The sequence below is a fragment of the Helicoverpa armigera genome, chromosome 16 (assembly GCF_030705265.1).
Source record: "Helicoverpa armigera isolate CAAS_96S chromosome 16, ASM3070526v1, whole genome shotgun sequence".
Taxonomy (NCBI): Eukaryota; Metazoa; Arthropoda; class Insecta; order Lepidoptera; family Noctuidae; genus Helicoverpa; species Helicoverpa armigera.
In genome coordinates, this window is record NC_087135.1 from 10,576,501 (window position 1) to 10,602,037 (window position 25,537).

A 25,537-nucleotide genomic window follows, 5' to 3' on the forward strand; every position below is an offset into this window, starting at 1 on the left:
TCGGTTAATAAAGGGTTAGAAAATCATATCGATTCAACAAAATAAGAAAGCGTGTAATATCTTGAGTTAGTCGTCCTATATTTTAGGAATCGAAGGTAGAATAGTAATGTTCTATGGGATTAAATGCTGTTCTTTACAATGGTTTTTTGTAGCAGTAATTTAAAAAATCGATTGTAAAATAAATAAGTCCTAAGGCTTCTGATCAGCTAACTATGTATTTCTGTACATCATACAGACACCAAAAGTAGGAAACAAAATCCATAGACTAATTTTGTGCCAGCTGATGCAGCAAGCCACAGCTGTTTACTCTGTCAATGTCATCTTGTTGTTTGACACTGACAAGTGTCAATTACCAGTGTTGTTTTGTGCAGGGATTTTGCGACATTTAATTCTTGAATTACAAGTTACATTAATACAAAACAAGGGTCTCGAGGACTGCAACCATGTTCCTGACAAATGTTCTCTTTAAAAAGGCCAAGAGCAAGTCCGTCTTTTAATTAACAAAACATAACCTTTCTATGAAAGTATAGTCTTTCACTTAAACTATATTTATTCGATTTTCAGAATGATTATGGTCCTGATGGAGAGTGTGGTGTCTGGTCATCAATGTATAAAGATACGGGAACGCCTGGCTGATAAGTTGGAGTTGATTCGTTTTGACCCTTACAGTAAGTTATCATTTCATTACATCAACCACTTTTGGTAAGGAGTTACTCCGATGAACCGGAGAACATCGTTATATCGAACGTATGATGCTATCTTCAGATGTAATGCAGTCGGAATGTAGGCATACTTGACCTTAGAATATGATTCCCCATTTGACCCCTATAACCTAAAACAATTCCAGGTTTATGCATTCATACATATTGTGTATTGTCAGTGGCGGATTAACCCTATAAGCACAACAAGCACGTGCTTGGCACCCTTCATACACCCCCGCCTCTAAACTTGATTGGTCGCTGTGCTGTTGATTGTTGTACAATCGCAGTGATTTTTTTTTTTCAATTGTGCAGTTGTTATACAGTTTTTTTTCGGCTTCTACTCATCGTTGGGCAAAGAATTAATAGGCAACGATAGCGTTCCGAAGTCGCTATCGTACAGTCGTTGGGAAGCTCACGCTGTAGGTAACTACGAGTGCAATATAACAAACATATCCGAAAATTTTGATGCTTCAGATCAGTGGTCCTGGTGGTGGTGCCTGGAGGCATTCCAAGTGGTCCGCGGACCACCGGTTAAGTCCGCGGACGTTGTTATCGATCTTACGTTATCCATCTTACTTGTCCAACAGAAAGAAATGAAGGTTTGAAATGTAGCCCTTTTACGAAATTTTAGTTCTGAGTCTTAAAACATAATCAAGATTTCCCGCTCGCTTCGCTCGCGTTTTCAAAAACTATATGTCCTCGTTTTTACATTTGTCAACAAATTAAAAGTTAAGTACGTTTGGGCTACATTGTACGTAATTTTGGTTCTGAGTCTATAATAAAAATAATTAAAATTTCGCGCTCGCTTCGCTCGCGTATTCAGAAACTATGTGCCTTCGTTTTTGCATTTGTCAACAAACAAAAAATTAAGTACGTTTGGGATAAATTTTACCTCCGTACGAGTCCGAAAAAAAATACGCGCTCGCTTCGCTCGCGCATTTGAAACTACATGTGCATCACGCTCGTTTCGCTCGGTTAATTTCTTCAACCTTCTATTTCCATTTAAGTAATAGGGGGTCTACACAGGCTCTGTGCTTAGGGCCTCGGATACTCTTAATCCGCCACTGTGTATTGTGTAAGCGGTGTTTAGTTGTAATTGGATCTCAGGTTCTCAGAATAAATATTCATACAAGGATATTAGCCATCTGCACAGGAGATACTCTATTGCACAAGCCTTTGTGCAGACACAGGTGCACTTACTATTCCTTCACTCTCAAATCCTGATGAAACAGCAATCCAACACAACAGGACATAGATCAGGTGCAAGACTGACATTTACATGCTGTTGTGAAGGTTCTAAATCTGCATAGCAATTTTCAGCTGCCCCGGGAGTTGAACCTGAGACCACTGCAGCCACTCTATGTTCCATATAGTTCTAATTTTCATTGCTATAAGGACACAGTGATAAAGGATAATGGAATAGTATAAAGGTTCTTCAAACCCAATAGGCAGACATGAATGTGTTGTAAGCAACAGTAGGTAGTTTTTTGTGCTATTTCTGCCCAGCAAGAATAAGGAACTGGTCTTTATCTAATTATTGCAGTATGAATGTTAGTTAACATCTGCTGTTATCCAGAAGATGAAAATAATTGATATTCTGGATATACTTATAATGGCATTACTTAGTGGTAAATAAGATATTCTAATGATTAAATGTTTACTCATTGCATTGCTGTATACATTCCATATACATTGTGCCAGCTTTATGGAACTATAGTGTTTTGTTATTTAAAGTCATCATCATCATGATATAGGCGATCATGGTATAGGCGAATTCAGACTATATAGTCCAGTAAGTAGACCATTTTTAACCCAGTTGTATGCCAGAGCACAGATATGCACAAGATGCATTCAATTTTCGTTTATCTTGTTTGTTAAGAAATTGAAAATTAAAATCAAATAGCAGCCAGGCTACATACAATATTTTTTCAAATATGTACTTTATTTATGTTTTCTCTTTACTTGTTTCAGTTCAACAAGACAGTTTGTACAGGGAAAGGAAAAAGATCAGGAGCCTCAAGTCTTCATAGGTGAATAGTGGTTTATTATTTCTGTAGATATTAGGGTTAAAATAATATACAACATGTTTTAAATGTTTTAATTTAGTTATTGTACTTTAAACAATAAACAAATCTTTGGATATAATGTGTTTCACTATAATTACTAGAAAATTATGAAACATCTGTTAAGTACTGCGTGTCACAATTTGCTACCAAATTTAATTGTACAGAGCAGAGTCTAATATATGTTCAATATAATGAGTTTAGAATATATGCTTTACTTCCCAAGTTCTTACGGCTAAGTCCGATACGGTATGCAATTGAAAAATTTCAAAATTACAGTGCTTCTTTTGTCCAATGTGCCTTATTCAGACAAAAAGTGCTAATAGTGCTAATTAAAATAAAGTTACAACATAAAACACCTAATAACTTTAATCATTTCGTCTCTACCACGTAGGACCCAGCCCAGATAAATCTAATTCTAATAAAAATTTCAAAAGAGAATTCTCAATTTATATAATATAGGCCAAATATTGATTAATAGATATATTTCTTATATCACAATACAAGAACTAAATATTTTAAAATTTCGTTTACAATAAGTAATAATTAAAATGAAATTTTTCTACATTTTCATACTTTTAATATATTATGAATAATTTGATTATTCTCAATTTTCAATAAAGTGCAATTCCGATAATTTAGCAACATTCTTTTTCCAATAAATGTAAATATTATTTTCCAATCAATAAACATTTCAAACACTTATGAATTACTCTCACTGTATTCTTTAAATCTATGTTGAATCTTACTAGAAGGTTAAATATTTATGACTTACATTCTTAATACCTTTCAAGGCATGCTCTATGTGTTCTAATACTGTGGCCAACGATGCCGCAACCATCATATTATAGAAAATAATATAATTTTAATGAAATTGACTAGAATGTAACATTAATGTACTTAGGCACCTAAAAGAATCTCTTCTTTATTATTAAAAATTCCAATAATTGAATACATCAGATATAAATTTTGTTTTTTAATTAAAATATTTACATATACAGAAGAAATAATTTTTGAAAATTTAATATTGACATCAAAAGAGTCCTTAATTGATTTAAAATCAAATTAAAACTTACGATCTACTTATAATAAATGTACAATATGAGGAAACTCTTTGGCTTACGATAGTTACAAGTAAGAATTAAGTTTAAAAAGATTTGAAATTATAGGAAGTTGGTCCTCTAATGACACTATGTATTGATAGTTATATAAATATTAAATGGAATGATATTATTTTAGTTTCTGTAGATATAGATGCACCTACTATAAGTTATTATTATTCTATGACTGCAGAATGCTCTAGCCTTACTGATCAGAAATATTACTTATGGTGAATATTCTTATATTTAATGAATTGAGACAAAATGAGCCATGGAGTAGCGTATAAAGTTACATAGGGAAGACAAGACTCCAGCACGAAAGCACTTTCAACTGTCCCACCTGCTTCCATGTATCCTCATTTACAGAATTACTCACAAAGATCTCTTTGTATGAATATTATTTTATTACATTCTTAATCTAGCGATCCAGATTAATATTTTTAAGTTAATTGAACAATCGAAATAAGTATGATTGATCCCATATCAACAATTCGAATTAAATAAGTATGCAGTTATAAGTTCACAATAAATTGTCATGGAATACACAAGAATAGATAATTAATTATAAAATGTATTAATTAATATACAATTGGAAAGTATTTTTGTATATTAGAAGTAAAGATTAATAAAAAGTACCTGAAAGACTAGATGATCACTGAAAAATAGTCATATATAATTATAATATAACATTAACCACCTGAATATATAATTTATAATTACATTATATTGATTATAATTTAAATCTTTTCAGTATTTTCTTAGAACGATTATTTTGTTCAGTTCAATTTCTAGTTATCTGTTAGGTACTCTAACCGACTAATCTGTAAGTTTTATTGTTTATTTAGAATATTTCTACATAATCGTATTGTATACCCGTATATGTAATTATCTGGATACACGAATACTGACAATTTGATATTCTCTATCAATCTGAAACTGATGCGAACACCGCGTTCTGAATATTCGAAGTTTCCAAATTTCTTTTACATAAATTGTCAGCTATTCCTCTTAACATACAAAGGTAACTTACTTAGTAACTTAGAAATATAATTTATTAATTTCGAAAGGCCGAACAATCACTTCAATTTTTTTGTCGTTAAATTTAATCGTTCCAATTTTTCGATATACATAATTTAATTAATAGATAAAATACAGCTACCAACTCGGTCCAAAATGGCCTTGTCAACAATTCCATTGGTCTGAGACCATAACACCCTTTTTCCATATTTCTATCCATAAATACAATAATAACAGAATTAAACAATTAATATCTTAATATAATTAAACAGCACATATCAAGATTTTAAATAAATTATTGGCGTTCCCGCCAATCGTGCCGCCATTTTTTTAAACGGTTTTATTTTAAACATAACACATACTTTTTTGTAACATATTTTTGAAAAATAATTTAATAGAGCTTATAATAATTTTATCTACCGATTCTAATGTTAAAATTTTTGAATTGAATAGTTTTTAGTCTAGAGAGATCACTGATTCACTCACTTTTCAAGTCATTCGCTCTAACAGAGGAGCAATGTCGGGGTACTTTCATGCAAAGAACTCCGTTTTTGTTGTCATGTCGAACTCGGACTCCTCCATCTTGTACATCTCGATCAGCTGAACAATACAATAAAATAATTAACTTGACAAGATAATAAATCAAAATCCAAATTAAACTTAAGGGAAGTTTAATTTGGATTCAAGTTCAGTTCGCGCCAAATATTTTTGCAATTCTGAAGTTAGCCGTTTGACTCCTTACGCGTGCGCAGTAGTGTTTTCTTATTTAAAAAAATATCTACACAATTCGCAAGGAGTCTTTCTATCTTCGGAACAATTAAAAAGCAGAAGATCAAGTTACTTAAACATTGGGAAAGTTGAAGAAGGAAGGTCCAAATTAAACTAATATAAAAAAGAAGGGTAGGCAAATGGGAAAAAACATGTGACTTTCCAAAAGACTAAAAAACACATGTAAGTTATTATGTATGTTATACGTACGTTATCAATGTCCTTAGACAGTTCCTCCATCTGCTTGTCATGGGTCACCTTCAGCTTTTCCTTCTCGCGGTTCTGTTTGATAGTCTGAGTCTGGAAAGTTCCATGTATGTAATAATATTTTAATAAGTTTTACCTACATAATATAAATTAACAGAATACCATTTCTACTTAGGTAAATTAAATTTTTGAATGAATGTAGATAATTTCATCTATATATTATAAAACTGAAGAGTTGGTTTGTATGCTTGAACGCGCGATTTGAAAAAATCTTTAGGGCTACAGGCTACTTTATATCCGGGTTCGTGAAGAAGTTTCCACGGGACGCAAGTGAAACCGCTGGCAGAAGCTAGGTCCGCAACTGGATATTTCAAAAAGAGTTTACCTGGTAAAAATGACTTCCAAAAGCTCCCTTAAAATCTTACAAATTCAAATCAGTAGTTTTACAAACTAATAAAACACGATGTTTATAGATCTATTTAAAAATACACTGCTCTTACCTTTCTCTCATCCAAGAACTTCTTGGTGTTATTCTGTTTCTTCTCTCGCAGACGCCTGTCCTTCTCCTGTTTGGTCTTCAAGGTCTTGTCATTGGCGACCTCCTTGCTCGTCTCCATGCTGATCTTAGCTTGGCGAGCATTCATTTCTTTTAGCTCCCTGAAAAATTATTTAGTTTTATCAGACAGTTTTATTTGTTGAAATATGCTCATCATAATGTACGCTTGGCGAGGTCGGTACGTGGATGGGTGACCACCTTGTCTTAACGAGTCCGTGTTTCTGAAGGCACGTCACATAAATCGGTAGGTCCCGGCTGACATTTTGATCGTTTTGCCAAGTTAGAAGTCTGATACAAAGTCTTACCAAGGGTTGCTTAGGTAACTAACTGGGTTGAGGAGGTCAGATAGGCAGTCGCTTCTTGTGAAACATTGGTACTCACTCAGCATTTACATTTGCAATATTTACACGTTTATTTAATCACATGAATGTTAATGTATTTTCAGTTTTCAGCGCAATCATCGTTTAAAATAGTTTATTAGTAATCAACACGCGAAAAATAAATCATATTTCTGAAACATTAAGAGCGTGTACGTCAACCGCGCGCCATTTGGCCTAAAATGGTACTTTTCAAACCACTGTTTCTCAGTAACTACTTATCCTATAACTATGTTATTTTTTAATAACGCAAGGTAATTTCACTGTCTATATAGTTAATTGAACATAAATTTCAATTTGTGTAGTTTAAATACTTAAAACCCCTATAACGTAACAGATGTTTTATAAAATTCCCGTTCAGCGTCTATTTCGAAGCTTAAATTCATGTGAAAACAGTGGCAAATCTAATCATATTTATTTTTTTACTCATAGACGAAATCCCCATGCCTATAGTTAGTTGAAAACATTTTTTGATTTAGGTCTCTATCTTTCAGAAAAAAATATTTTAACAATGTGAAAAATTGTGAATTTCAAATGCTTTTTTTACCTATCTATCTTACTTAATTTAATATAACAATTATTTACTATAGTAATATAACTCTTTCTTTAAAACATAAACTTTATATTATAATTTAATCTCTCGTTTTTATTTTTTTATAAATTATTTAAAAACTACTATAAAACGCTGCACGCGAGTCAACTCAAACCAGACCACAGAGTACTTTTTATATTATGAAATAGAGGTCCAACTCGACTACCAAACTAAGTAAGACAAGTGGCGCCTTCTGAACGCAGGTTTAAGAAACTATTTGTCAATATATATACATATAGCTACATAAAGCAGTGGTTACTGGGTCTAGGTAGATTTTTGTTTCTTTTTGTTTAATATTTATAAGATGTTTTTCAATAAATAAAACACTGATAACCTTTAATATAATTTATTTTTTTCTTTTAAAACATTTCATGTATAATTTTTTCGCTTTTAGCTTATAGGAATCCGTATCATCATCACACTCTCTCCTATTTATTAATATTTTATTAATATCTTTACAGTAATTGTAAATAAAGAATCTGCAGGATATATTGATTAAAAAGTCTATTAATTTTTCTTTATGAATTTCACATTTTATGAAATCGAATTTCAAATGTATAAATATTAATGTTTTGATGAAATCTTTTAAATATTTTTTTTCCAAACATTTTTAATTATTGTGTAATTTATATCCTGCAGATTCGAAACACAATTTAAGAGAGAGTCGCTGGGACTGCAAAGCCATTTTTATTAGCATACTCTCTATATTTTAAATAATCGTGTTCCTGATCGGACATTAAATTTTTTACATTCACTACAACCCTTGAAGACTTTCTTCTTAGCGGTTTTAATAAAATAACCGCTAACATATTGTAGCCCCCAATTATACGGGGTCGCTTTTGTCTTCAAGGGCTGTAAATTCAATGTCCGGAATCTCAGAGAGCTCACAATTTATTTGTTCTTTGCAGGCCCCGCTTGTGATGAGAACTTCATGCAAAGCGTGGCAATTATCTGCCTCACAATTTGTCCCTGGGGCATGGACACTAGATAGGCTGTTTATTAAAAGGCTGCTAAATGCTGCTTCAAATCCATCTGGAGTAGGGTTTACGTTGCGGCATCCTTGACTCCTTATCGATCCAAAAATTTTCTATTGGATCCTGATTCAGATGCCGCAACCAAACCGATGTCACTCCGTACTTCGCAGCAATTTTTTAAAAGCAGTTCTATTCCTTCTAGTGTCCATACCCAGTTACTTAAGGTGGGAACATACTCCACATTCGAGGTTTTACATTCACAAATTTCATATTTTTAAAAATATTTTGCCTCCATCCATGTTTTGTGATGTATTGAGTTCGGCGTCGCAGGTCCCAGCAGTGGTTTACTGTGCTTCCTTTTCCCGAAGCTTCCGTTAATGGAGTCAAAAGTTTGTCAAAACAAGATGACGTCCGCTGTATTTTGCGCATCTTGAGAGATTATTCCTTTTCTGCAAAAAATAAGAAAAAAAATATTAATAAATATTCCTCACACGTTCTTACAACGCAATCTAGTCCCAAACAAAGCATTGCTTGCTTGTAATTTGGGTACAGCAGACAACCAATAAATGAACTTATATAAATATAAATATTTTATAAATAACATAACATAGTGTACATATGTAGAAACACCCACACACATAAATGTTTGACTTATGCGGGAATCGAACCCGCGACCTCCTGTGGCAGGCAGATACACTGGCTACTATGGCATCTAGTCATCAATAAGAAACTTGTTATTATTAAATCTGAACTGGGAGCAGTTTTAATTTGTGAAAACTTTTACTATACAATCTTCCGCCCGCGGTTCTACCGCATCCCGTGAAAGCTACTTCGCGCACCCAGATTAAAAGTCACTTTTAGTCTTCCTCAATAAATGAGCTATCTAACGGTGAAAGATTATTTCAAATTAGACCTGATCGACCTTGGTGATTGGATTGGTTCTTCAGATTAGCATGGTTAAGAAAACATACAAACAAAAAAATCTTCAGCTTTATAATATATAAGTATCGATAAAATAATGCAATGTGAAAACATTATGTAATAAAGTTTATTTACCTGCTAGGTAGCCCATATTTGATGCTACAGTTTGGCTGAATAGTTGCGTAGCAAATTTAACTTTCATCCGTGGAATTTTACTGGGAATGCAGTGGGAGTCTGTTAATTTTGGCACCAGTCTTATGCCTTTGTAGCCTGGGTTTTCTTGGTGCAGTGCAGTTATGTGTTCCCACTTTGCCATTAGCATTTTGTTGTCTTTTTTATATAGTAGATTTTTCGTTATTAAATTATTTCTTATACATTTCATTAAGTGAGGTGGGTCATACAAGGGAATGATTTCCTGTTTATTTATTAAAATAATATTTCCCTCAGGTTCTTCTGATTTTCTTAACAGAATACCTCTTGTTTCTTGTAACAAGAATTTAATGCAGTTAACATTATTTGTTCCTTGGTCGCACACTGTTGCTACCACATTAAGACCAGCATTTTGTAGTTCTGTGATGACAGCCTTTAATTGTTTTGCCAGTTCTGGTCCCTTTGTGGCAGACTGAGAAAATGTGTATGCAACGGGTTGCTTATAATTTTTTATAAGTCCTCTTATCATAAATACCTGCGCATGATCTGCATACTCAGGCAGTGTCTCTTGCCCATTGGTTACAAACCCACTCACTCTGTCCTTCCTTTCATTGTATGCCACATTCGGTTTTAGTGACATTTCGTCAAAAGAACCACACATAATTTGTGCTCTGGTTTCATTTTAAGTGTGGCTTTTTTATTTGTGCCATCAAATTTTTATTGATACCAGCATTTATATCTGCCATATTAATTAATTTTATTAAAATTTATGTGATGGCAGGATAAAGATTTTCCTCAGGAATCTGTATCCTTTGGGCTTTGCTTGAGGATAGTCAAAGCTACAATTTTTTCCTCTAATGTGAAACGCCGGCCTTTTTTCCTTTTGTGCTCCCTGAACTGCAGCAAAGTTAAAATTTTGATGTGCTAGACATTTTGTCTAGAGTTTCTAAAATTGAGGGTTTGTAGTAATATTTTGCAGGGCCTTGATCTTGATTGCCTGCTTTTTAACCTTGCTACGGCATTTGCTGAGTTTCACACCAACTTGCAGCATTTTCTGATACAGAGCACGCTCAGTTTTCGTAACAGCAACCTGTTTTACCGCCTTCTTACTAACACATTTAACTTTGCGATGCACTGAAAAAATAATAAGAATCATATGAATAAAAATTGCAGAATTTAAGAGTACATATGAGTGAGATAGCATCAAAGCTAGTTGTGTGTGAAAGTATCCCATGATTGAAATATGTATTAAATCTATAAATCAGTACCTAGTTAATAAACCATGATAGTGAGTGTAACAAGCAAACTCAGCTTTGAAGTTATTAAGTTTGATTACAATTGTGTTGCTTACCAAGATCTTTCACCACCTCAACATTTTCTTCTTCACTATGAGGCTGTCTATCACTGTGTACAGACTGAGATTCTGAAGTGACAGGATCTGAAAGGTCATTAACATATTTGGTAAGAAATGTGTGCCTATTATATACAAACCAATTAAGCTGATGATCATTACCATCATCATGAATGTAGCAGTTCATATTGAGTAACCATTATTTGAATCATATTGAATTAATTAAAGCCAGCCCACTACTAGACAAAGTTACTTTTTCTTTTATATAGTTTATAATATCAACTATGACCCGCCCCGGCTTCGCACGGGATAACAGTATTTCCCAGTATTTAATGTATGTTATTATACATAAAACCTTCCTCTTGAATCACTCTACCTATTACAAAAAACCGCATCAAAATCCGTTGCGTAGTTTTAAAGATTTGAGCGTTCATAGGGACATACAACATGACACATGACAGAAAAAGCGACTTTGTTTTATACTATGTAGTGATAAGGATGTTAACATTTTAGGACTTATGCATATGACATATAAATGTAATTTAACAAACTGTATTTCATCAATCACTCTTGTCTTAAGGGATAGGTTTATAGAGAGGCTAGTTTACTTTAATTGTTTGCAAAATTATAACTCAGGAACAACAAAAATAATTCAATTTAAGATGATTTTAAGGTAAATTAGCACATTTATCGAGAGAGGCTACATTTTATCCGGCGCATGAAGGAGTTCCAGGACAGAATATGTGTAAAATAATTGCTGATTAAATGCTTGTATGTAGGATCACTCACCAAGATTCTCTTTCATTTGTACATCTTCAATTGAACCTTGTGAGTGTATATGTAGATGCGCAGGTTCTGTAAATAATAATATTCAGTGATTAGTATATGTTATTATTACATCATTTATTGCTAGTGTCTATCTATCAATTACACTATATGCTGTCCGCATGGGTGCCGCATATTATGCACAAATATGTTGACATTATTGAAAAGAAACAAGTATTAAACAAAACAAAGTAATACAAAAGTAAATTATTTCAGACATGGTAATGGTTTTTTGTATGCCTAAGTGAGAGTAGTAGAAATCATAATTGACATGTACCTTGAAAACTAGACGTTATGGATACCACATATTATGTTTGGAACATTTGATCTATGATTCATTACCTATTCATTCAGTCAAGAGGGTACCAAAATTGTGTAATGCAGTGCTATTTAAGTATTACAACAAATTAAAAATAGCAAAGGATTTTTGGTAAATGTGACATTCAAGTTACTCAATTTCAGCCTAATTTGTAGGAATAAATGATCTTTGAAATAACTTCACTCAAAAATGGCTGGACCGATTTGGTTGAAATTTGGTATGTAGATAGGTGATACCCTGGATTAAGACATAGGCCACTTTTTATCAATACACCATGCGGACGAAGCCGCAAGTGGAAGCTAGTACATACGTAATGTAAATGTATGTATGTATGTATAAAAATGAATTGCTTGTTTATATGTATATGATAAAATATACCTTTTGATGTAGACGGTCCTGAAATCTGAAGAGGTCTTAGTGCTCTTTTTTCAATGCTGAATTTCGAGCAAGATAATCCTGTAAACAACGATAAAATAATATGAATTATAAATATAGTAAATTTTGAAATGTAATATAGAAACTCTTGTATGACATACCGTACATACAGAAATTGTGGCTCCAAAGAAATCTCTATTCAGATGTTTTAGACTTACTGCAGCTTTTCATTTTGTGATTTGGAAAGTTTACTTTAAACTCAAATAACATGACTGTTTATTTCTTTCTAACATCAACTCTAGAAATTTGAGACTTAGGTACTCTTTAAGGTAAACAGGTACCTTAATTTGGGTATTTTACTAAAACTAACCTGGCATGTTTTTTGTAGGTACAGCTCCTTTGGCAAGTCGGTTATTCCGGCACCAATATTTTGGTTCGAAATGATCATTACAGACGCGGCGGTATTTGAAAATATGGTTATTTTCAAGTTGCAAAATGTCACCACCAATATGAAAGACCCATGTATTAAATAGCTGCCTATCCTTATCTGGATTAGGGAATTTATGTAAATACCCCGTAGTGTCTGAAAAAGGGTAACAAGTTAGAATTCAGTGGAGTCGTGACAAAATGACGACTATTTGTTTTAAGGATGTTGATAAATGCTTACCTAAGCCATTTGTACATCCGGGAACACAACACTTTCTATTAGACATGATAAATATTAATTATCACAAAACGGGTCAACGAGTCCTATCTCAAGCACAAAATTCACAAGATTTCGATCACCTCAAGCACAAAATCGACACGGCCGAAGGAGCAGAGGCTCAACTTAACGGACTTAGGTGGATAAAGCACTAATAGGGATAAAAAATCTGGAAAACAAACAAGACACCGAAAAGCACTTCAGCGCAAACCGGCAGCCAAATTTGTTTGATTGACAATTTTGCATAATGTTGCATGTAGAAAATGGATTTAATGTTGCCAGTAGAAAATAAATTCTTGAATTTTATTTTATTTCTGGCTAATTGATAATAAACATTAAATTTTAGTAATTGCTTCAATATGCAACTCAAAATTTTTATTATTTATTTTTTTATTTTAGCTGAAAAAAAAGATAGGGTAAGAGTAGAACCAATAAAAGATGTGATAGCGCCCTCTTACACACCTAAGCATAACTACTACGCAATCGCGCATCATCGTCATTACAAATAACGCCATCTATATTTCAGTTTCTTTAATATCTTACATTATAATACTACCAAATTAAAATGACACTTCCATGTAAGGACCTCAATGTATTTACTGTCTCACTTCATTTTGCAGACCTATAATGATACGTTTTCTCGTTTGCCACTATTAAGATTGTCACCCCTGAACCAGACCGCCGCAAGGCTTCACAGAGAGAGGACGTGTCGCTCCGTCACATCGCGTAGGGTGAATAACCTCTGCCGTGGATACCGAGAATAGAGTACATTTCAAGCGCGACCAACAAATCTTGATACATTACTATTTTATTTAAAGCTCAATTTTGAACCATATTTTTTTTTATCGATTGAGTTGAAATTTTGTTTGAATGTTCAGTTTTAATGACAATGTATGATTCTATATCCAATATGGCGGTATACCCAAGATGGAGAAAAAAATGTTTTTAATGCATTCCTACGATATGGGTATCAAATGAAAGGGCTTGCTATGAATTACTCGAAAAAAAATGTGTCGCGAGTCTAAATCCAATATGGCGGACTAGAAATCACTTATTGCAGATGTCTGTTACCAATCGAGCTATAATTTTTTTTTTTTTCATTTTGGATGTACCCAAATTTTGACTTTTGATCTCGAATAACTTTTGAAGCATATAGGATAGATAACTTAAAACTTTATTTGCAATGGTAAACCCAAGCTCTTCACGAATATTTGGCTTTCCGGCAATTGTTGTTATTTGACCACAATTTTTCGGTCTGGATGTACGGGACCATTCATATAAACAATCAATTTTTCAAATCGGTCCAGGCGTCTTTGAGAAATCGAGAACAATCAAATTGAGAACAATCACAAAATAATCTAATTGAAACATCCTCCTTTCTTTTTTTTGAAATCGGTTAAAATACAGAAACTCTTAACATTGTCATTAATCATCAGTCGACTATTTAGTACTGTTGAAAATTGTATGTAATATACAGAAAGTCCTCAAAACCAAGGTTTTCATAGGTGCCCGATTTTTTTGCAAAAGAGTGTAAGTATTAACGACTTATTTTCATGCTTTTATATTTTAGACATCCATAGACTTACACTATTTTCCCGCTATTAACTATTTACTAAATAATATATTTTTTGTTCCACTAATTTCACTCGAAAGGATCAAAATGGTTTGTGTGACTATACGTGAAGTATGATAGGCACGCACACAGCCGCGACGCTAGTCTGCGCGGTTTTTTGCGTTGAATTACCTAAAGTTGACATCGCGCGCCGAGCGTACACGCTCTTAAAGTTTACAGACGTCAATAGCAAATCTATTGGGAGTTTAAATGTTTATGATACTAAATAAATCTAAGAAAAGTGTTCAACTATTTGCGTTAGGAGTTAATAGCTGAAATAAATTCGGTTTAACATGTTTTGAGGCTGATGGTTCAGAAATAAATAGTTCCGCCTTAAGAATTATGTTTGGAATGCTCCTAGCTAAATGTACTGATTTTGTGTAACTACTTAGATTCCTCACAGCCTAGTTATCCTATGAATATAGATAATTGCACCGGTTGGTCTAGAGCGCGACTGCTGTGCTGTACCGGTGTGTCAAGTTCGAGTTCCCAGGCCGGCCCGAGTCCTTTGCGAGTTTATAAGAAACTTTCTAAAAGCATCCCGGGTTTTTGAAATTTGGGGGAACACGCAAATGTCGGTCCTACCCCTAATCTCTTTGCGGTAATGTCGGATTGGTGTCCTGAGAATTATAAAAGTGAGGGAATAGAGAGTGTACCTGTGTCCATATTTGACTACACCAATCAACAGTCGCGTTTTCATTTTAGGTGGCTTGCATTGGTCACTACACTAACTAACAATATTAATTGGAACCTTACCTCTCATGTTTCCCCTCAAGCTGCTTCATCTGCGCCAACTGGGTGGCTTCCATCATCTTCTTCAGCAGGTCCCGCTGTTCGTTCAGCCGGCTCCTGGCGCTGGTCCACTCCTCGACCCTCTGCCTCGCGACCAGCTCGCTCCAGGCGGTGGCCTGCTCGCTAACTAGCTTGCGGAAGGCTGCGTCGTTGCTTAACTGGTCCTTGCTGGAAGGGATAAATTATGACGTCTTATTTTTTTGTTATAATTATTTTGAGTGGGACTAGGAATATCGCAGTTTTTTTTGGAGAATAATTTCTTCCTTATGTATATTTTCCCCTGTATCTTCTTTAAAGGCTTAATTCTTATGTTCTTAGCCCCTATCTACCTCTTATATCCACATAGATTAAGTTTTTATTTACTAACAGATCTTGTATATCAATATATATGCTAGTTTTTATGGGCCATTGATGCCTGAAAATAAAGATGATTTGATTTGATTATATCCTACCACTGTCTGTATACATGTGTCCCTATATATACCCCCTTTTTACTCTCTTCTGAACTTACCCAAATGTGAATTATCAACCATATCGTATTATGTGCCAGGTGCACAAAGAACATGGAAATACGCATCGGATAAAATCAGTAAGATTCCCCCAGACAATTCTGACTTTAATAAAGTTATTTCAGTTGTAAACATTGCTCCTTATTTACAAATGTCTGCATTTAGAAGCACTTATAAAGTCAAATGAACACTGAACAGAACACAACACTTCTCAAGGCTGTCTGACGGAATTCATCGCTACGGGAGCCGGGAATTTTACTACTTTTATTTCGTACATTCTTGAGCCTTAACAGAAATTATGGAATTAGGAATATGAATATTGTACTTTACAACCCAACGTCGAAATCAAAAGAATAACGAAGTGGAAATTTCCAGAAACTTAAACTGTTTTCAGTTGTATCCTCTCTAGCATGTATCGCGTATTCACAATAATAAACAACCTACACAACTTTTTCACACCAACTTTTGATCTAATATCGATATCATAAAAAGATTTTTATCGTTTGTAACCTAAATACACCGAAACCACGGACCCAATTTGAAAAATTTCACCCACGGAAACCGACATTATCCCCAGGTATTAAAGGCTACCTATATTTTATCTGGGTACGGGATTCAGTTTTAACGGAACAGCTAGTTAGAAAATTCTTGAATACATACTTTTTCCCCTTAATCATCTTCTCAAGCGCGGAACACTGGGTCTTCTGCAACGCCATCTTCTCCTTGGCGTGGCGTTTCCTCATGGCATCCAGTTCCTTCTGCTGTTTCCTGCCAGTCTTCACGAAGCCTTTCTCTTGGCGAAGGGATTCCACCGTTATGGGTTCGAATACTAGAGGAGGTTCTAGAATAAATAGAAAAATAAAAGGTTTAAGTTTTTTGGTACTGATGAAATTTGTATAGGTAGGTACTAAATAACGTTGTGGAGGTATGTCGTATTGGAGTATTTTTGCTGTATCTAGTATGTGTTTGAATTACATAAAAATACAAAAAAAAGTAACGAGATTAAATTTGATCTTTTATCATAATGTAAAGATATTGTTTACAAGTTCCGGTTGTAAACAAAAAATGTAGTGGCATTTTTATACAAAAAAAAAATCATTCGAAAGCATGATGAAAAGTATATTTACAAAAACGTACGTCCCTAAAGTACGAGTATCTGAATAACTTCCTAATTCACGGTGTACATTAAAAGGGTCCACTAGTAAAAACACACTTTCAACCTGCCCACTAAACACCGCTTTCCAATTACCACACAACAAACACAAAACGCTAAATAAGTAAACAAAATCACTTCTCTACCTAAACAGAATGACACAGTGCTCATGTCGGCGCGAACACGGACGCTCCTTGAGTGAACTCGACGGGTTTGCAACATAGCTGATGCGGAACATCTGTAGCGGGCATATTTGAGGTAATGCTGTTTGGTGTGTGGTGTGGGCGATGAGCGGAGCGATTTTCTGAAGTCGAATTCTAGTCTATACTAATATTATAAAGAGGAAAACTTTGTTTGTTGTTTGGTTGTAATGGATAAACTCAAAAACTACTGGACCGATTTTAAATATTCTTTCACCATTAGAAAGCTATATTATCTGCGAGTAACATAGGCTATATTTTATCCCGGCGCGGGCAGTAGTTCCCACGGGACGCGGGTGAAACCGCGGGAAAACGGCTAGTGTTAAATATAACGGTACTGGTAATATGCGGATATCTGTCTAGTGGTGCGGGTTTACGGTCCAATTCGGCTATGAGACTGAGTCAGATATTATGTTATTTGCAGCTAGCTGATCTTCTTAAAGAGAACAGCCACCGGGACGCCATAAATGGTAAATATTTTCCCGATTTTCAAGTGGTTTGGCTGCACAAAAAGACAGCTCATCCGCCTCGAACACGGATTCTTGTCGAGTGATATCTGATACGAATCATCTTTAGCGGGAAATATACGAGATAATAACAACGTTTGGTGTGTGGTGTAAGGCATAAGCGTAGCGACTTTGTCAAATACTGTTTGTAGAGAATACTTTTACAATTAATATTGTCGTGGAACATGTGTTGAAATATTTAAAAAATATATAAGAAAAATACGTCATTAAGTAGGTTTATGTTAGAATATATAAATAAATTCTTGCCGAGGCAAGATCCAAGCTATTGCAGTTACTTCATAAATCTATTTTTTTAGAAAACTACTTCAGTTTATACGATTTAATGTCCTTTTAAAAACCGCTTCCGCTCATGATTTACCCCACACAATATTTTAGCAGAATGATTCTCAAAATATCTGTTGCATGTCATACACCGCGGATTATATCGTAAGCTGCTGCGTAAATACAGGTCGGAAATTATGAACCCACGCTATTTGTAGACCGTTGCAGATCGCGAGAACATCTTAGATCATTGAACTAACTGGACACGAAGTTGCCTTCTTTCCCTTCTACTAAAGGTACGATTCTGAGGCAGGTTAGGTAGGTATGTATTGTGCATCAAGTATAAGTAAGTCGATTTTGTTTTTGTGTTTAACGATGTAATAAAAAAAGCATTATTGAGTTATCGCTACTTAGCCTCACACTACTTAACTTCACTAATAACATAAACACCAGTTCTCTTAATGCTTACTATGAATTTTCACGTTAAATTTTTAAAGTAAACAGCAGTTTTAGAAATAAAGTAGGTACGTTTATGTTGAGCCTTATTATTGGCGCGCGCTTAAATTGGCAGAAATTTTCACATTTCATGGCGCCTCCAATTAGTTAAATGCTCTAAGTGCGAATCTAAACACAAGCGAATAGACTAGTACAGTAAAAATCATCAATTTATAACTGACAGTCGATTGGGCTGGGAAATGTACTGGCAACTGAATTCTCGTTTGTTGTTGCTATTGAAATGTTTGTCGGTGTTCAGATGAGATACATGAGAGAACTACAGATGCTGTGAAGTTTTGGTTTATTTTGCGATTTTGACTTTGAAGGATTATTTCTCCGTACTTGGATGTTTGCTGTTTTTTATTGAGATAAGGAAAACCAATCAGTATAGGTTTGCAAATTATTTCCCAGCTACTTTATCATACATACAAGTCAAATATTATTCTTTGAAATAATTACTTATTGGTTTTGAAAAGTCACTTTCAAATTATTTGAAATCGGCACAATGAATTCAGATTACATTTTGATCAAATGTGACTAGCTATTTCAACATATCTCAGAACATTTTTAACACTGATTACGTATTGAGATATTATGTAAACAAATTATTATTTTCTAGCCTTACTCAGACAAACAAAACCACGGTCAGTGAAATATATTTTTGGATCTAGATAAAGTAAACAAATGTATGTGTTTACTTGCGAGTAAACTAAGAAAATACTTTTATAAATAACTTATTTTTAACGTATCGTAAAATCTTAATTTTGGGCTACAACGATTTCCCGAAGGCCTTTACCATTAAATAGATCTTTGTTGAATGATGAGAACTCTGCAGTAGGTATTGAGTTATATAAATTACTCGGCTACAGATTAAAAACATCCGTAGGTAGATGTTTACCATACCTATTTATAAGAAACTTCTTATTTAAACTGTAAATCCGTTATCACACTGATTAAAACTTACGGTATAATGCAATAGCTTCAAAAGGGCTTGTTTTAATTTCCATTTACAGTCAAAATTGTACAACTAATTGTAAAAAAACTCTAAATAGATTTATAAGGGACTACAAAATTCTAAACTTCAACAACCTAAAATGAATCCTTAACCTATTCATAAGGTACAAAACCCTAAAGTGGCAATGCTAGTCCTCATTTTTAGTCGTCGTACAACCTAAAATAAACCCTAAACCCATACACACAAGGCACAAAATCCTCACCTTCTTTCTTCTCCTCGATCTGCACCTTCTTCTCGGGTCCGGTTTCCTCGATGCCCATCTGCTTGACCTTGTCGTTCCGCTCTTTAGCCGCGCCCATGAACGCGCGAGGGTCTGATAGGGCCGCCATGAAGTCTGCGCAAAAGAAATTCAGTATTATTTAATGGGAATCAGGAATAAAGACCACCCTCATGACGACCGGACCGATTTAAAGTTGACACAGAGACCAGTTCACACAGTCGAGGTAGTGGGAGGTTCACAAAATCCCGCAATCCCCAACATGCCCTTCCTTTTGCAGCCTTATCTTTCGTACTTTTAAAGGGATCAGATACGTATAGTAGCATCTAGACACACGGCAGTGTGTCCGCCAAGTTCGAGCAAAAAAAGCGACACACCGGCCGTGGGTTATATTACACGAACCATTTCGGGCCAAATTCGACCCCCCTATAACTCAAAATCTATTTTATTTACGCATACCAAATTTCTAGTATCTGTTGAGACCCCCTCACTTATCTAAAATACAAAATTTCATTAATATACCTATTGTAGGTCTTGAGATATTGACGTCAGAAAATCCCTATTTTTACTATACACTCACTGACTGACTGACTGACTGACTGACTCACTCATCAAAAACCTAGACCACTTCCAATGGTCGTATTGACTTGAAATTTGGCATGGAGGTAGGTCTTTTTGTCAAGGTAAAGGGAAAAATCTGAAAATGGCCAAGTGTGAGTCGGTTTCAAAATAATGAAGGTGTTTTATACCCGGTGTAAATTTATACCCCTAAGGAACTAAAACGAAATTTTATCTATATTTATATAATATATCTTCGAATGGTCGTACCGATCTGAAATTCGTTACTAAGGTTTGTATTAAGTCAAAGTAAAGTAACAATCTGATCTGAAAACGACCAAGTGTGCGTCAGTTTCGAAAATAACGAATGTGTAACTTTAATCCACGAACATAATATATGATAACATGTCATGTCAGTCAGTTGGTAAATCTAGTCCATTTAGTTAATCTAGTTCATTTCTTTGTAAGAAGCATAAATCTGAAAGATAGTATAAATGAGACATTTCCTTAACTAACTTAATCATAAGAAAAAAATAAAATATAAACCTTACAAAAATAAATGAAATCCCACCCAAAACAATAATGTGAAAGACTGCCAAGTTCGATAATATGGGAATGCTTCGCCTATAAAAGAAGTGAGATCTGAATAAGTACCAAGTTCCATAGTTACATATACCTCAGTTCAAAATAGTTACTTTTTAATGATGTTACTTGGCAAGTTTTAATAGAAAATTAAATATTTGATTCATTGCGTTTAGTAGGTTTATAACAAGGTGTGTGAAAACTTGCCAAGTAGCATCATTAAAAAGTAACTATTTTGAACTGAGGTATATATAACTATGGAACTTGGTACTTATTCAGATCTCACTTCTTTTATAGGCGAAGCATTCCCATATTATCGAACTTGGCAGTCTTTCACATTATTGTTTTGGGTGGGTAATAGACTAACCAAAGCCCCTTTTTTAAGCCCTGCCTCAACACGGATGGGTGATGGGACTCTTAACGATAACACAAGGGAACAAAATAAGACTTTTCTTGTGTTGCATGAAATTTTATGACTTTTGTTTACTAATTCGAGGTCGCTGATTTCAAATCTACCCACATTTTTTTTCTAACAGCTTTAGTTTTTGAGATACAGCTATTGACCGTATTTTCGAACTAGTTACACTTAAATTTCATAAAACAGATCATTTTATTTAAAAAGTATATAATTTTTACTATTTCTATGTTGCAAAATACTTGTGAAAATGATACTAACTATTTCTGTAATATTTGTGGTGAATATAAATTTAAAGATTGTAGACTAAGCGTGTCGGAGTTCTTCAAACGGGTGTACTTTGAGTTCTTTGGATTTTCTTTGGACACTTGCGACAGGTACCTACTGGGTGTCAAAAATAGTATGTAAAACATACGTCGAGTCTTTAAGGTTATGGAAAAATAATAAAATACCCCATTTCAAGTAACAAACACCGATGATCTGGCGAGAACCCTCGAATCATTAGGTAGTTTTTCTGCGTGGTTGATATGAACGGTATTAACAAAAAAAACCGGCCAAGTGCGAGTCGGACTCGTGCACGAAGGGTTCCGTAAATTACAGTTAAATCAACCTATCTCAAAAACTATAAGAGATACTTTGATCAAACCAAAAATCGTTGAAAGAGTTAATTAGCATGCATCACCTCTATTTTTTTTAGAATTTTATACCCCGTAGTTATAAAAATAGAGGGGGGGGGACATACTTTTTACGACTTTGAGAGCTGATATCTCAAAAACCGTTCACTTTAAGAAAAATGTTTTTTAGAAAACTTTATATCATTTTAAAAGACCTTTCCATTGATACCCCACACGGGTATGTACATCGAAAAAAAAAATTTCATCCCTCAGTTACATGTATGGGGGGCCCCACCCCCAATTCTTTTTTTTACTATTTAGTGTCATATTTTTGTAGCGGTTCATACAACACATATTTCCATCAAATTTCATCACTGTAGTACTTATAGTTTCCGAGTAAATCGGCTGTGACAGACGGACAGACGGACAGACGGACAGACGGACAGACGGACAGACGGACATGACGAAACTATAAGGGTTCCGTTTTTGCCATTTTGGCTACGGAACCCTAAAAACGGTCCAAATGGATTTACCCTAACTTGTTATCTACTACATTACCATAGTAAAGGTGCTACCACCTTTGCACATCAAACTTGGGCTCATGAAACAATTTGTAAAAGCTCTGAACAAAAATGCTCAATACATATCTAAAAAGTCCCATTATTTGAGTATAGAGCAACTAATAGCCGGAATTTCTGATGGTCCACAAATAAGGTGATTGATGAAAGATGAGAAGTTTCATAATTATATGACCGATATCGAAAAAAATGCCTGAAACGAATTCGTTTGGATTGCACAAAATTTTCTATCAAACAAAAAGGACGAAAGCTTATTCAAAGCACTTTGAACAGATGTTGTCGCATTTCCAACAGCTTGGTTGTGATATGAGCATCAAGGTATACCTCCTCCTTAGCTATTTTGACCATTTCCCTGAAAATCTATGTGATCTCAGTGAAGAACAAGGTGAACGGTTCCATCAAGATATTCAGACTATGGAAAAGCGGTCCCAGGGTCATTGGAATGCCAACATGATGGCGAAATACTGTTGCAGCATTAAAGACAGCCCTAGTGAACCCAATCAAGCTAGAAAATCTTATAAAAGAAAGTTTTTTGATGCTTAATTCTTGTTCTTCTGCTGTTTTTTGTTTATAAAATTTTGAAAATCACGATTTGTTGATATCTCAAAAACTAAAGCTGATACAGAAATTCTGACTTCAGATCTTAAATTAGCAGCCCAAAAATATACAATACTAGTCGTAATATTTTATACAACCAAAATCTTGTTCCCTTGTGTAATTTATCTGTGTTTCTTCTATAGCCTTTGGGTTCTTAGACCCCTAACACATGAAAATAATCCTGATATCCTGGATGCTGTTGTCGATTTCTCCATACGGGAGGTGATTACTAGAAAAGAATCTTCGATTTTGTGAACATATGTCAAATGGGTAATGTTACCTTCAAATCCATCAGGCACGTAGATCTTCAGCTCGATATTACAGAACAGCATGGGCAGCGACATGGGGAAGTTGGCCTCAGTCCTGAGCGAGATGTGTCGGTACCCTGCCTGCAGCCCGTCTAGCGGGAGGATACGCTGTCCGAGCAGTTTGCCGTTCTCGTCGTATACACCAAAACGGAGGACTGCCAAGTCTGGGAGGACGACCTGGTGGGAAAGATCAGAGAAGTTAAAGATAAAGATAGTTTATATATAAAACACGAGTATACAGAACAAAATACATAGTTATAAATATGTTATAATGCAAGCTGTTAAAGAGATACAATGTCCTTCATGCTTTGCCGTTAGTAACAGCGTACAAATATAATTCAATTATGATGGATACAATTAATAATTAAATAGTTGATTGAAATACAAACAAATGATATACGAATGGATAAAATGTCGCACCTCACAATTAAATATTTTTTCAGATTAAATCAAATATAAAACAGGAAACAATGAGTGTTTGTTATTTTTTTCATGTAAATATGCGGAAGTTACGAACTCTAGTTTTACTAATAAAACATGCCTTTACGACATGGCGAATACTTAAAGCATAAATTACCGTGTCAGTGAACTCGGACCTTACTCATCCTTCTTAGTGACTAAAAACCTATTTACAAACTTTCACAAGGAACTTTTCGCTTCTCCCAAACAACATCATAATAAATAACTGACCTTTCTGAACAAGAACGGCTCCTCATTATAGACAGGGTTGAGCCCGTTGGCCGGCACCATGCGAGTCCTGAACTCCTTGCGGATGGTGTCTGAAGGTAGACCGTACATGTCCACCTCGACGTATGTGCCGATCTTCTTGTCTGATAAGAACTGACCGGCTATAACCTGTAGGTAAGATATTTGTGGTTTAAGTGGTACCTACATTCATTTTATCATCAACTATTTAGTCTAATTTTATCTTTGTTAGAATTTCTTCCATAAAGCTTTGCAAGGATTTAAAAAAGGCTATTTTCTGTCGTCCTATACATAATATTTCGCTATTTATTTTATTTCTCTTCTTTAAATTAAGCAGAGGTATATAAATCGTCTCGTCATCGTATACCATAAGTAAAATAAATAGGAACGTCAAGTAGAACGTCATCTTAAACTGAAAAGCGAGAATATTTGAAAGCACTTTCGTTATATTTTGCTCTGGATCAATCTTTCAAGATCATAGTCTTATAGCCAAAACCATTTTTAACTCCTAAAAACTCTTAGGGTGTTTACATTTTATTTTGGCCGCTAGAACTTAGGGCCTATGTTTTAAAACGTAGCTAAAATGACAGCTCACCTGTACAGAGCACTGAGCAGCAATCACGCCATCTACCGGCGCATCTGCAAACGGATCGAAGCTCCTGTCCGCTCGTCGCATGAAGTCCGGCTTCAGCAGGTACCCGCAGTTGCCGTTGTACTCAAACTTGCCCTGGTTCAGCTGCATCGGGAGGTCTGACGTTTGGAAGTTTAGCGACACCATTTGGCAGCCGGCGTTCCAGAATACCTGGGGAGATAAAAATAGGTTTTTGTTAACACACTCTTTTATAAGTTAGCAATTTAGTGGCACAAGACAAAAACACAAATAGGAAAAAAAGAAATGTGTGTGCCCAATATAGGCATTTTTAATAATACAATCTGCATGACTATATTTTATTTATAGCTTTTGTCTATCATCAAGTCTCTTGAATCGAAAAGGAATATTGTAATTGGTCTTATAGATTAGCTATGGATCGTGACCACTAGTGAAAACGGTATGTATGAATTTTTAAAAACTTTCACAGAGCAGTTTCTTACACCACCGTTTTTAACGCTGGTTAGGTGTTTAATTAAACCTGCAGCACCCAGCAGAATAAGAATGAAAACCCTTATACTTTCTGACGCTCCCCACAGCGGGTCTTTTCGCCTTTTTTTTCTAATATTTTATTTCAGTTATTCGTCATACCTGTGGCATGTAATTGGAGGAATCAGCCCGGGTACCCTTGGGGTAGATCCTGGACATCTGTCGCTTGTTGTAGTTTACGAAGTCAATGGCTTGTGTCTTGAGGTAGTTCATGCCGGTCGTCTCCGCGAATGAGGACATGTTGTGGTAGATGTTCTTTTCT

General features: G+C 34.8%; 2 protein-coding genes across 4 annotated transcripts in view; one reads left to right on the forward strand and one right to left on the reverse strand.

Moving 5' to 3' along the window:
• The first annotated feature begins 317 nt into the window (after window positions 1-317).
• On the forward strand, window positions 318-2,846 carry LOC110382880 (large ribosomal subunit protein bL33m). The gene is made up of 3 exons (XM_049844231.2): window positions 318-484; window positions 565-668; window positions 2,673-2,846. Exons 1-3 carry the CDS (start codon window positions 444-446, stop codon window positions 2,729-2,731), a joined length of 204 nt encoding a protein of 67 aa, XP_049700188.2. The 5' UTR covers window positions 318-443; the 3' UTR covers window positions 2,732-2,846.
• Window positions 2,786-25,537, reverse strand: part of Norpa (no receptor potential A) — a 96,348-nt gene continuing 73,596 nt past the window's right edge. For all 3 annotated transcript variants that reach the window (XM_064038591.1, XM_064038592.1, XM_064038593.1), the window contains 10 exons: window positions 25,378-25,535; window positions 24,733-24,939; window positions 24,123-24,287; window positions 23,405-23,609; window positions 19,766-19,897; window positions 16,573-16,753; window positions 15,368-15,571; window positions 6,357-6,513; window positions 5,860-5,949; window positions 2,786-5,481 (listed from right to left, as the gene is read on the reverse strand). In XM_064038591.1, the coding sequence (XP_063894661.1) occupies window positions 5,413-5,481; window positions 5,860-5,949; window positions 6,357-6,513; window positions 15,368-15,571; window positions 16,573-16,753; window positions 19,766-19,897; window positions 23,405-23,609; window positions 24,123-24,287; window positions 24,733-24,939; window positions 25,378-25,535 (1,568 nt within the window). In that variant the 3' untranslated portion in view covers window positions 2,786-5,412. The remainder of the gene's footprint in view (window positions 5,482-5,859; window positions 5,950-6,356; window positions 6,514-15,367; window positions 15,572-16,572; window positions 16,754-19,765; window positions 19,898-23,404; window positions 23,610-24,122; window positions 24,288-24,732; window positions 24,940-25,377; window positions 25,536-25,537) is intronic.

Excerpts from the sequence above, each read along its gene's own strand:
- LOC110382880 (XM_049844231.2), top strand. The coding sequence starts at position 444 with ATGTTCCTGACAAATGTTCTCTTTAAAAAGGCCAAGAGCAA. Across the intron at positions 485-564 it reads TTTAAAAAGGCCAAGAGCAA|AATGATTATGGTCCTGATGG; the intron begins GTCCGTCTTTTA and ends TTCGATTTTCAG. Across the intron at positions 669-2,672 it reads GATTCGTTTTGACCCTTACA|TTCAACAAGACAGTTTGTAC; the intron begins GTAAGTTATCAT and ends TACTTGTTTCAG.